The 13,209-nt window shown below is 44.5% G+C and overlaps 1 protein-coding gene across 1 annotated transcript in view; it reads right to left on the bottom strand.

Moving 5' to 3' along the window:
* The window catches only part of LOC144888216 (uncharacterized), a 117,765-nt gene that overhangs the window by 54,568 nt on the left and 49,988 nt on the right, over positions 1–13,209 (bottom strand). Inside the window, exons 2-3 of the mRNA XM_078767447.1 lie at positions 6,183–6,313; positions 5,645–5,813 (exon numbers count right to left, since the gene is read on the bottom strand). Coding sequence (XP_078623573.1) covers positions 5,645–5,813; positions 6,183–6,313 — 300 coding nt within the window. The remainder of the gene's footprint in view (positions 1–5,644; positions 5,814–6,182; positions 6,314–13,209) is intronic.

Here is a 13,209-nt window from a genome sequence, read left to right as displayed (position 1 = left end):
TATAAGCTTGTAGGTGCATTTTTGGGTAAAAGTTGGGAACCTCACTTTTTAACATAATTAGGGTATGCTGAATTCGATTAACCTGGTTCCCAAGCTGAATTTAGAATTTTTGAATTTTGAGTTTTTGAGTTTTGAATTTCCCACTTCCCACCTGCACAATGTGAACATCTTTGGATGATGTCAGGTACATCAAAGAAACGGCGTTATACACCAATTGATGCTGTTTTAAACAATCTACCGAGAAGTTTGTCCACAGCACTGCACCATTTCATGCATTAACTGTGTGTGACACCACCTCCTATTTTGCAAATCACACAAAACGAACATCATGGAAAGTCTTCAAAGAGCACCATAAACTGCTGAAGAACTTGGGCATTGGTGAACTCACAGAGGAGACAATCAAATCTGCAGAAGCGTTCGTCTGCAGAATATATAATGTGCACAGAACAACCTCTGTTGATTCAGCACGACATATGTTGTTCTCCAAGACTGGTAAACCAGAAGCAATGTCACTGACAAGTGATGCTCTTCATTTCCATTTGATGCGAGTACACTATCAAGACATGGTATGGAGAAATGCTCATTGTGCCTATACCTGACCTTCCTGCACCTGTGGAAATGGGATGGAAACGTGGTGATTCAGGACTAGAGCCTATTCTGATGTCACTGAGTCCAATCCCAGAAAGTTGCCTCGAGATGATTTGTTGTGCATGCCAGAAGCAATGCAAGACTCGATGCTGCAAATGTCGCTATTCAGAGTTGAGGTGCATATCAATGTGTGCCTGTCAGCAACAAAGTGATGATCAGACACCTTGTATGAATTTGATGTAGTTTGGCAAAACAACATGTGTGACATTCCTGAATGTTTGTGCTTCATGGTCATGTATACTTAATTTTAGAATAAATGGTTGTATGAAACATTGTCTTATTAAAACCATTTCCCATTTTATAGTGTCCAATTTCAATATCAGTTTGAATGTCTCTTTCAAAATGTCGCCAACCATAATACAGACTCGACGGATTTATGAAAAAAGGCCATGTATAAGCTTCTCGGTGCATTTTGGGGTAAACGTTGTAAAGTTAAATGAAATAGCTGCATGCATATACATCTCTATATATAAAGGAGTGTCTGTGTGTCTGTCTGGATGTCCGCTTATAACTAAAGAACTACACATCGGAGAAAACTTTTCGACACAGATTCGGAATCAGCATAAAATCCCGGTGGTTATAGGCAACTTTTTATTTTAATATCAATGGTTTAAAAAACCGGCCCAGCTGCAATTCCATGGTGTAGGTTGTGGCGGCGCTATTGCCCCTTTCCGATCCCATGACACATTGCGGTTCCGATTCGCGATAAGGTCTATGCACTATCACCGACACTTTTCCACCTTTTCCATACCTTTTAATCAGATTTACCTTATCGTCCATCGTAATCACATTACGCTTGGAAACACTAGCATTATCCTTCTTCGGACCCATGGCTAACACAGACACAGTAAAGGAATACTGTACGTCGCCTCTGTTTTGAATGAGAATCAGCGGTTGCGCGTACGTACAGTATACTGTACGTACATATTTATATATTTTTAATGTGCTTTTTATTGTATTTGAAATTGTTTTTTAGCTTATTTTATTGTTAATTTATGTACTATTTTATTTATTTTAAATATATTTTTAAGGAAAACAAATGTTTTCATGTCCGTAGGAGTGACGTAAAGTCGCACATAATGACAAAATGCGCGCCATTTTTTCGCGCCAAGAACGAATAAACGGTTTTTTTTTTTAGTTGAGATTTCATTCGAATTCAAATTTCATTAAATTTCAACTGTTAGAAACAATAATTATTTCAACTGTTGGAAATATTTTTTTGGTTTGTTTTTGGACTTCAGATTTAAAACAACAACGTTTTAAAAGAACGAAGTTAACAAAACGTCACGTGACGTGTGAATGTGGATAAAACATAGGCGTGGATAAAATTACTGATCCACGTGATCAACGTGGATTGGATGATTTCAACTGTTGGAATATATTTGTCGCGCCATTTTTTCGCGCCAAGAACGAATAAACGGGTCAGCCTTCCAAATGACTTCCTTTGGGGCAGAAAAGGATCTCACTGACTACTCTTTCTTTACAACATTTACAATACAAGGTCAATGTTATCACAGGATGGGAAGTCTCCAGCCTCAACATTCGCAGTGTGGGAGAGTACAACGTTGACAATCGGTGGGTTGTTCCCCACAACAAAATGCTCTGCAAAATCTTTAATGCACACATCAATGTGGAACTGTGCAGCTCAGTTAAGTCCATCAAATATGTATGCAAGTATGTCAATAAGGGCAGTGACATGGCAACATTTGAAGTATGTGACAACAAAAGGTCAGATGAGATTAGCAGGTTCCAGTCAGGCCGATATATATCAACAAACGAAGCAGTGTGGAGGATCCTTGGATTTAACATTCATGAGCGATATCCAACTGTCATCAATTTGGCCGTACATCTGGAAAATGGACAAAGGGTCTATTACACTGCAGAAACTGCCCAAGCACGAGCACATGGGCCGCCTCCTCAGACTACGTTGACAGCTTTCTTCAAACTCTGCATAGAAGATGACTTTGCCAAGACTCTTCTGTACAATGAAGTCCCTACCTACTACACATGGGAGAACAAAACGTGGAATCGCAGGAAGAAGGACATTCCAGTAGACAATTATCCTGGAGTTTATGCCAGCAGCGCAATTGGCAGAGTCTACACAGTTCATCCAAAGAACAGAGACTGTTTCTTTCTGCGCCTTCTCCTGCACACTGTCAGAGGTCCAACATCCTTTAAAGATTTGCGACGGGTTAATGGTCAAGATTGTGCCACCTTCCGCGATGCCTGCCGACTCCATGGTCTATTGGAAGAAGATGAACATTGGAAAAAAGCCATGGATGAGGCAGCAGTCTCACAGGCACCAAAACAACTACGGCAGCTGTTTTCCATCATATTGGCAGCATGTGACATTCAGGATCCAGAGAAACTCTGGGAGGACCACAAAGGAAATATGTCTGAAGACTTTCTTCACTTGGCCAGACGTCAGAACCCTGGTGTGGATATTGATTTCAACTGTGCAATCTACAATCAAGCCCTGATTGAGCTAGAGAAGCACCTGATTGCCTATGGAACCACTATGGCAAATTGTGGAATGCCCCAACCAGAAAACAGCATTGAGGGAATGGCTCAGGAGCTTCTGAGGGAAACAAACTACAACATGGAAGAGCTGACCACATTTGTAGAGCAGAATGTCCCAAGAATGGTTGAGGACCAACAGCAAGCCTTTACTTCTATCCTGAAGAGTGTTGATGATGATGCTGGAAAGATATTCTTCCTCGATGCTCCTGGCGGGACAGGAAAAACATTCCTCATTAATATCATCCTGGCCAAGGTTCGTCAAAAGTCGGAAATTGCTCTGGTTGTGGCCTCAAGTGGAATTGCAGCTACACTTCTTGAAGGAGGAAGGACAGCACACTCAACTTTCAAACTGCCTTTGGATTTGACCAAGCAAGACACCCCAACCTGCAACATTAGCAAGAATTCAGCAAACGCCAAGATCCTTCAACAGTGCAAAATCATCATCTGGGATGAGGCTACTATGAACCACAAGCAGGCATTCGAAGCAGTGAACAGAACACTCCAAGATATTCGCAACAACAAGAAAATCATGGGTGGTGTGACAACTGTTCTGGCTGGACACTTTCGTCAGACTCTCCCAGTCATCCAATGGGGCACAAGAGCAGATCAAGTCAAGGCCTGTATCAAGTCTTCTTATCTCCTCTGGCCACATGTGCAAAGACTTACCCTGAATACCAACATGAGAGTCCACCTTCTTGGTGACAACACTGCAGGGGCGTTCTCAAGCCAGCTTTTGAAAGTTGGCAATGGCCTATACCCTCAAGATGCATCAGAACAAATAATTCTACCATTTGGACAGTTTGTTGAAACAAAAGATGACTTGATCAAAAGGGTCTTTCCCAATATGGAGACCCAGTTCCAGGACTCATCATGGCTTGCCGAAAGAGCCATTTTGGCCCCCAAGAACAATGCTGTTCAAGAGATCAACAATTTGCTTCTCCACCAACTTCCCGGTCATGAAAGAAATTATGATTCTCTTGACAAAGTGACAGATGAAGATCAGGCAGTAAACTTCCCAACTGAGTTTCTCAACAGTCTTCAGCCTCAAGGAACTCCCAACACACAGGTTGATTCTCAAGGTGGGAGCACCAATCATGCTTCTAAGGAATCTTCATCCACCAAAGCTGTGTAATGGAACACGATTGACAATCCGGCAAATGATGCCGCATGTCCTAGAGGCAACCATCCTCTCAGGACAATACAGAGGAGAGAAAGTATTCATTCCAAGGATACCACTTATTCCACCTGACCTTCCATTCTCCTTCAAGAGGATTCAGTTCCCCATCAGGCTATGTTTTGCTATGTCCATCAACAAGGCGCAGGGGCAATCAATGAAGGTTGTAGGCCTGAACTTCACAGAACAAGTGTTTGCCCATGGCCAGCTGTACGTGGGCTGCTCGAGGGTTGGAACACCAAGCAATCTTTATGTCTTGGCACCAAGTAAGAAAACCAGAAATGTTGTATACCCAGAGGTTTTGAGAAATTGAAAATTGACAAAACGTCATGTAGGAAATGTACTGTGATATTGCTCTAAGATATACATGTTCTTTTCATCATATATTTGTATTATTCTTATTCAACCCAGGCGAAGCCGGGTACCTCAGCTAGTGATATATAAATGCTTGTTCAAAGAAATTGTCCAAAAATGGCAATTTGGCGGCCATTTTGTTTATGCTAATTAGAAGGTCAAAAACTCAAAATTCGGCTTGGGAACCTGGTTAATCGAATTCAGCATAGCCTAATTATGTTAAAAAATGAGGTTCCCAACTTTTACCCAAAAATGCACCTAACATTCACATTTCTCAGAGATCCGTCTAGTCTATGGGGGTAATTAGCCGAAGCGGTTTATTCCTCTCTGATATAAGACATGGTGCAGCACGTAATATTGGTTTGTGGGCTAATTCACATCTGTTGCGTGGCTGCCGGCATGGTTCCCCATCTGCTTCAGTGATCTCACAGGTACGGTAAGCTGACACAGGGCATGAGCATCCAGTTAGAGGTGAGTGTTGTGGATGGCGTCTTGATCTTTTTATAGATGTCGTGGCTTTTGGAGTTATCCGTGATGACATCCATCACAATATAAACTTGAACGGCACTCGGTATAGCGCATACCTCTGCCGGACTGAACAGTTTATGTTTTATATCCCACTGATAGGCCAGATCTGGAACCGGAACTGAACCAAACTCTAATCGGCTTGTCACCTACCCTGGTCATCCACCAAGTTTTGTCAAAACCCATCCACAACTTATTGAGATATCATGCTATGTATTGTTTTTCACCCATCTCTCAAGAGTGAAGGAGCACTTCAAATATTGTCGTATCTGCATCCAGATCTTCACCAAATTCTGATCAATTCGTCTTTGTCACCCACCCAAACCGTCCATAACATTTTGAGATATCCTGCTCACAGACAAACAGACTGGGATGAAAACATATCCTCTGTCCACCTTCGATGATAACAGGAAATCTAAATACCTGTGCTCGCCGAGTTGCTGCTTGTGGTGTGCTTCAGATGGCGGGGGACAGGCTTTCTGAGCGTCGTCTTGTCAAGGATTTCTTGAGCTGCCATGTGCTTGGCTTTCTTAATGGTGTTTGTTTTTACCTCGCAGCATTGCTCACCTAGCACCAGCTGCACTGTGAAGAGCTACATCAGGGAAGACGACAATAAAGAGTGTTATCAAGGGGGTAAAGCAAATGGATGCCAGGCCATAAAATGGACCGTTGATGCATTGAAATACAGAGTGGCCCAAAAGGTATTACATGAGATACGAATTTATAATATGACAATATTTGCACATGAGACAACATGAAGATAAACTTGGCCAGCAACTTAAAAACAAAATGAAATAAATTATCACAATGATTGCTTCAAAAAAAAAATTGAAACAATACGCAACTGGAACAAAATAATATATGACACATTTTCTCAGGAAACTGTTTTGAGGCACCATATATTTATTTATAAAGGACTTTCAATTCATATTGATCAAGGGGGCCAACTTTCATTGCTGACCTTGGCATGAGGAGGACCCTCTTCCTTGATGACCTTGTACTGTGGCTTCAGATTGTTGAAATCAGCAAGTTCGTTCAGCAGACTCATTGGTGTCTTCTCCTTGAGGTCAGCCTGGCCCTCTGGCAAAGAACCTGTTGACAAGGCCCACGAGTCTTAAGGCTAGATGGAATTCATGCAGGCCTACCCATTTGTTTTAAACCCCAGTGCCATATAGAATCCTAGACTTTGTGAACTTCCCAACAGGCACCATGTTGTTACGTGCATGAATTACGATTTTTTTTTTATTTTTTTATTTTTTTTTGTATACAAGATCGAGGCTCGTGAAAGAGCGAACATTAATCACACAGAAAGACAAACCGACACATAAAACATATAACATCGGGAGCGGTAGACAAGTTCGTGAGAGAGGGGGAAGGACACAAACACAACATTTGAGAGCAGGGACCGAGAGACATGGAGACATCGAGAGATCTGAGAGAGGGCGAGGGCTTTGGTGGGGGGGGGGGGGGGGGGGGGGCATGGGAAGGGGGCGGTGGGAGAGGTATAAAACATATGGACACTGCCAGGACTTCCAGGAAAGAAGTTGGAATTTCAAACAAGGTGGATCTGGGGTGAATTAGCGGGGGTAGAAAAGATCAAGGTTTTGGATGGGGGAAGATAAGAGATGGTGGTGAACAGCTGTTTTAAAGACCTGGAGGGAGGAGTGGGATTGAAGGGAGTGAGGGAGTTTGTTCCAGAGGCGGGAGAAAAGAGGAATGAAAGAGTGAAGGTGAGCAGAGAGCCGAGATTTCGGCAGTTTAACCATCAGAGGGTTGCTGGCAGATCTTGTGCGACCTGTCGGAATATTTGGGGGACAGAGCACAGAGAGAGCTGGGGGTGCAAGGCCGGAGAGGAGTCGGTAGAAGACAGAAAGACCACCTACCTGCCTGCGGTGAGTGAGTGAAAGGCCCTCAGAGATAGCTTCATCGCGGGAGATTCCAATAATTCTGAAAGCTTTGGTTTCAACAGCGTGAAGCCGAGCTAGGTGTGAGGCAGGAGCACCGGCCCATAGGGGAGAACAGTATTCCATTGAGCTGCGGATGAAAGCCTTGTATGTGGTGAGGAGCTCAGCTGTGCCGAGGAAGGACTTCGCACGACGGAGGATGCCCAGTCGGCGACTGGCTTTGGAGGCCAGCTTGGAAATGTGGTTTTCCCAAGAAAGATCATGGCAGATAGTGAGACCCAAAATCTTGAGCGACAGAACTTCTTGGAGAGGATTGTTGAGAAAGTAGATGGGAGGGTTGTCCAGTCGATCTTTTCGGAGAGACATAGTAAGAGTGTGAGATTTGTCAGGATTGAAAGACATGTTCCACTTTTTTGACCAGTCTGTGATTTTGTCCAGGTCTTCAGAGAGTGAGGAGGCAGCAGACTGCCGATCTGAGGGAAGAGGAATGGAGCGGCAGAGAGTGGAGTCATCAGCAAAGAGATAGAGAGGATTTTCGAGAGAGTCAGAGAGATCATTGATGAAGACCAGAAAAAGCACGGGGCCCAGAACACTGCCTTGGGGAACTCCAGCCTGAACAGGAAGAGGAGATGAGAGAAACCCATTCAGGGCCACACGTTGACGACGACTAGAGAGGAAGTCCGCCAGCCATGCGTGGAGATTTCCATGGATACCAAAGGAGGAGAGTTTGGTGAGCAGAGCGGGGTGCCAGACCGTGTCGAAGGCACGTGATATGTCGAGGGAGACAGCTCTAATTTCCTGTTTGGCATTGAGGACCTCCATCCATTGTTGAGACAGCAGAAGCAGCATGTCCAGAGTAGAGTGACCTGGTCTGAAACCAAATTGATGATCAGAGATCAAGCCATTGGAGAAGAGGAAAGATTTCATATCCGAAGCAATGATGGATTCCATGACTTTGCTGATAATTGGGAGAAGGCTGATTGGTCTGTAGTTGCTAGGATCTGTTTTTGCACCTTTTTTGTGCAAAGCGGTGATGTTGGCTGATTTCCAAGCAGATGGCAGTTGACCTTGAGCAAAAGAGAGGGTGAAGAGAACAGAGAGAGGGTGAGATAGAGCAGCAGAGCAGGATTTTAGGACCCGTGGGCTGATGCCGTCGGGTCCAGTTGCAGAATCAGAGTCGAGGGTTGACAGAAACTTTTCCACCTTGTCAGGAGGAAAGGACATGGAGTCCAGGAGCAGCAGGGTACGACTGGGTATGGTGGGTACAGAGAGGGATGGGTTTGGGACACAAGATTTAGAGGCAAACACAGAGTTGAGGCATTCAGCTTTTTCACGTGCGGAGTCAGCTGTGTAGCCGTTTGAGGTAAGGGAGGGGATGGAGGGGGAACAAACACCAGAAACGGATTTGACCAGACGCCACCAGGATTTGGAAGAGGGAGACAGATAAGAGAGTTCGGTCTTGAGAACGGAGAGATATTGTTTCCTGGCTCTCCTGAGGGTGGACACACACTTGTTTCGGGCTTTGTGAAAGGAAATGAGATTTCCTTCCGTTGGATTTGCTTTCCAGGAGACGAAGGCAAGTTGTTTCTGGGCAACAGCCTCACCACAAGATTCCGTGTACCATGGACGGGAGGAAGGGTATGACAACTGAAGACGAGATGGGATAAATCTGTGCATGAGAGAGAGCAATTTACTTTGGAAGAATTCCCAGGATGAGTTGATGTCAGAGGTGGTAGAGATGGGAGACCAGTCCAGATGATTGATGGCTGCTTGAAGACCGTGCCAGTTGGCCTGAGTGAAATGCCAGACTGGTCGACGCTGAGCAGGCTCCCTGAGGATGGTCAGAGAGATGTCCACTTTAACAAGGACATGATCAGATGATCCGATCGGAGCAGAAGAAGAGCAGCAGACATTTTCAGGGAAGTTAGTCATAACCAAGTCCAGAAGAGAAGATGTTCCGTTGACTGAGATCCGGGTCGGGAAATTGACAGATTGTGTCAGTCCCAGTGAGTCGCAGAAGTCCTTTGCTGAAGAGCCATGGCTGGTGAGAGAGGTACCCACACCCAGCCAACTGGCATGGTGACAATTGAAATCACCACATATGAGGAAGAGAGAGTTGGGATGAGTAGATAGAAGTTGGTCCATATCATCAGACAGCGAGATGTAGATGGAGTCATCACTGTTTGGTGGACGGTACAACACACATATGAACAAGAGGTGGGAGCGAAGGGGAAGCCGTAGCCAGAGGTATTCCTGGGGGTGAGGTGGAGAGAGTGCAGTGCAGGGCGAGTGAGGAAGAGAGTTTTTGATAAAGATAGCAACCCCGCCTCCAGGACGAAGCTCAGGTCTATCATACCGGAGGAGGGAGTAGTCCGGGAGAGATACTATGGAATCAGAGACATCATAAAGGAGGAAAGTTTCTGTTAAGCAGATCATGTCTGGTTTGACAGAAGCAACCTGTATGGAGAGATCAGTTAAGTTTGAACGAAGGCCCCGGATGGTTGAGGTCCATACCGTTAATGAAGAGGAAGGGGGAGCATCAGATACAGAACAGGGGGGAGGAGGGGTAGGGTAAGATGTGGAAGAGGTGGAAGAGATAGGGAGAGCTGTTGAAGGTGTGTCAGAGATTTCAGAATAGCTCGGAGAAAGGGAAGGATGGGGCGGACAAAAGGTTTGATGGTGATTGGGTGAGCCACAATGAGGTGTTATTTGAGGAGGGGGAAGAGCGAGGCAGAAGGTTGGGGGAGATGGAGGTGAGAGTTTGAAGGGGGAAGAAGCGGGGAGGACGCTTTGAGGAGGGGGAGTGAGAGGGGGGAAATTGAGAAGCAATGAGGGTGGGGAGATTTGAAGGGGAGGGGTGAGGGGGGAGTTTGGGAGGGAAGGGACAAGGGGAGGGATTTCAAAGGGATGGGATATGGGGGAGATTTGGAGGGGAGGGGTGAGGCAGGAGTCTAGGAGGGGAGGGGCGAGGGGGCGTCTTGGCGGGGAGGGGTGAGGGGGTAGTTTAGGAGGGAGGGGGCAAGGGGGGAGATTTGAAAGGGATGGGTGATGGGGAAGATTTGGAGGGGAGGGGTGATGGGGAAGATTTGGAGGGGAGGGGTTATGGGGAAGATTTGGAGGGGAGGGGTGAGATTGGATTTTTGAAAGTGTACGATTTATGGGAAACGAACATTTATTGCAAAATGAGTTTCTTGTGACCTTCGAGTTAAAAATACGTTTAAGGACGCTGGATGGAGGATGGAGTGCAGGAGAGTTTAGGGAATGTAGAAAAAAGGCACTATAGGAGATGGATATTTTTTTTGGGATGAATTGATTTGGTGAGCAAGTCGAAAGCAGCCTTTTAAAGAAGAAGAAGAAAAAGGTGTTATAAAATATGACGGAATACATAACTTGAGGGGAAAGTGTAAACATTGAAGGTTAATGAGTGAAAACTATCTGGGGAAATGGGGGAGAAACACGTGGTCGAAGAACGAACGAACGAATAAGAATGAATAAACGAATGAGAACAGAGAAGGAAATGTTTTTTTTTTTTTTTTTTTTTTTTTTTTGAGTTGAGATTTACACAAGGAAGTAGGCTATGGGTGAAAAGCCTGGGAATACAGAGAACGAAAGTTATTGGATCACAAACGACGGACCGCTGAGAGAAAAACAAAGCCTCAAGGTTGTACAGTGCACACTGTACAAGGCCTCAAGACACGACACGGCAAACAGACGATCAATTTATGAAAGATAAACACCGAGAAACAACCAAAGTTGCACACAATAACTTCACACACCGAAAGATAAATACAGTTTCGACAAAATACAATTGTGAACAGACTTAACTTCGAAAAACGTGGAGACCGTGTGGAGCTTCGAAAATCCCTCCCACCGTCTCCGGTGGAATGTACTCTTGGAATGTACCTTTGAGACCTTAAGTCTCAAACTTTTAGATCCCTAAGACGTTACATACCTTGTATTTTAGACCCTTTGAACTCTCAGACCCCTGACACCCTTTGGATCTTTACAAACCTTTGACTGTCGACCCTTCAGAGATTTAGACTTTTTAGACCTTTACAGACCATTGACGATAGCCCCTCAGACCCTACACATTTTAGACATCCTGAACCTTTCGATCCTTTAACCCGTCATGACCCTTTAGACACCTTACACCCTCAAGACCCCATTAGACCCTTTGCCATGAGCCTAGCATTTTAATAACTTCGGATGAACTCTTTGAATGCACCAGGTATGACTAGTACACAGACAAGGTTTCTTAAAACTCGGCGTTTGCCTTTACCGAGATGGAACGTCACCATAGCATGTCACATTCAGTGATGTTTCATGGTTTCTATAATTGTAATATTGCTTTCATGCATGTAATGTATGATCTACTCATTACCTCCGCCACCAAAGGTGGATGGATGTTATGTTTTCACTGATATCTGTTTGTCTCTTTGTCTGTTTGTGAACAAACTATCTCAAAAATTTGTGGTCGGATTGGGATGAAACTTGGTGGATAGGTTGTGTGTGTGACAAGGAGAATCGATTACATTTTGGTGAAGATCTGAATATGGATTCGGATATGAGAATTATTGAAATTTTAACTGATTCTTCACCACTGAGTGATATGGCCAACCAGGCGGAGGTATGCTCTCTACTGAGTGCCGTTCTAGTTTACTTATTAAGTGATTCTTCACCATTGAGAGTTTGGGTGAAAAGCAATTATACAACATGATATTTTATAAACTTGTGGACGAGTTATGACTAAACTTGGTGGGTGTGTTAGTTGGGTGACAATAATAAGCCGATTCGATTTTGGTTCAGGTCCGAATCCAGATCCGGCCTATCAGTGGATACATAAACTGTTCATCCTGGCGGAGGTATGCACTCTATCGAGTGCCGTTCTAGTTATTCTGTGTGATCCCATATATGTAATAATATGTAATTTTACATGACATATGCATGTAATGTATGATCCACTCATGATTCTGAGTGGTTCCATGTATGTAATAACATGTAATATACATGTCAGCGCATGGAGATTATTTTATTATTCGGACCTGAACTTGTAAAATGCATTTATAATAGAAGAGATTTTCCATTTTACGATTGTGTTATCATATCATAAGATGTCACGTGGGGTCGGGCGGGGGTGGAGGAGGGTGGGGGACTATAGTAGTTCAGCCTCGCCTGCTGGGACCCGCTGTCCACCCCGTCAGGTCTCCTAGCCCTAAACTACATTTTGAGGCTACACGTCGAAGCTCCGTATTCCGTTCTCATCAAGGCAATAGCTGAGGCCTGCACCCCTGAGTCTCAGAAAATAATCGAGCATGCACTGCAAACCTGAAGGTTTCCAGCCCTACAGGGGTGTTACGAAATCAAGTCGAGACCTCGTTTCCAGATATGAGGCTTTATTGAAATCTATCCCCACATACCCGATACGCAGAGAACAAGGAATAATATCAGAACTACAGCACAGATTCTACTAGCATGTCATTGTCAATAAGCAAGCGGCCCATTCATTCCCTGTCATACCTTTCTCGAGCGTCTGCTCACAAAAGACAGATACGAAACCAAAAACTCCTCCTTTCTCGTACAACCCGTTATATTCCCTTCTCAAGGCTATTGTTCGAATCCTCTTCTTCATATTTATCACATTCACCCTCCGTTAAAATTGAAGCTAGCGAACAAACAAATAGGCAATGCGGCAGTAACAAAGCAAAGCTCTACCAACCGAAACGAGTTGGGGGTTGGCACAGTCTTTCAGCACGAGTTCGATAAATCTCCTCAGTTCCAGGGTCCCCGGATTCACAAAGAGAATCATCCTCATCAGTCTGCCCATTTTGAGATCTCCCTGACTCCAACGCGATCTCCGTTCCTGTTACGGATTCGGCACTAATGATTGTTGTTATGATTATTGTTGTTGGTTCTAAGTATTCTGGTGATTTACAACTACATATAGGTCATGACAATTACAACTACATATGGGCAGGGTACAGCCCGAAGTGGAGATCGGTGTCTGAGGTTTGGGACATGGAATGTAGGGACAATGACAGGGAGATCAGGAGAAGTGGTGGAAGTATTGGTCAGAAGAAGAGTGGA

This window comes from Myxine glutinosa, chromosome 13 (assembly GCF_964187855.1).
Source record: "Myxine glutinosa chromosome 13, kmMyxGlut1.1, whole genome shotgun sequence".
NCBI classification, from domain to species: domain Eukaryota; kingdom Metazoa; phylum Chordata; class Myxini; order Myxiniformes; family Myxinidae; genus Myxine; species Myxine glutinosa.
This window is presented reverse-complemented; position numbering and strand designations above follow the sequence as displayed.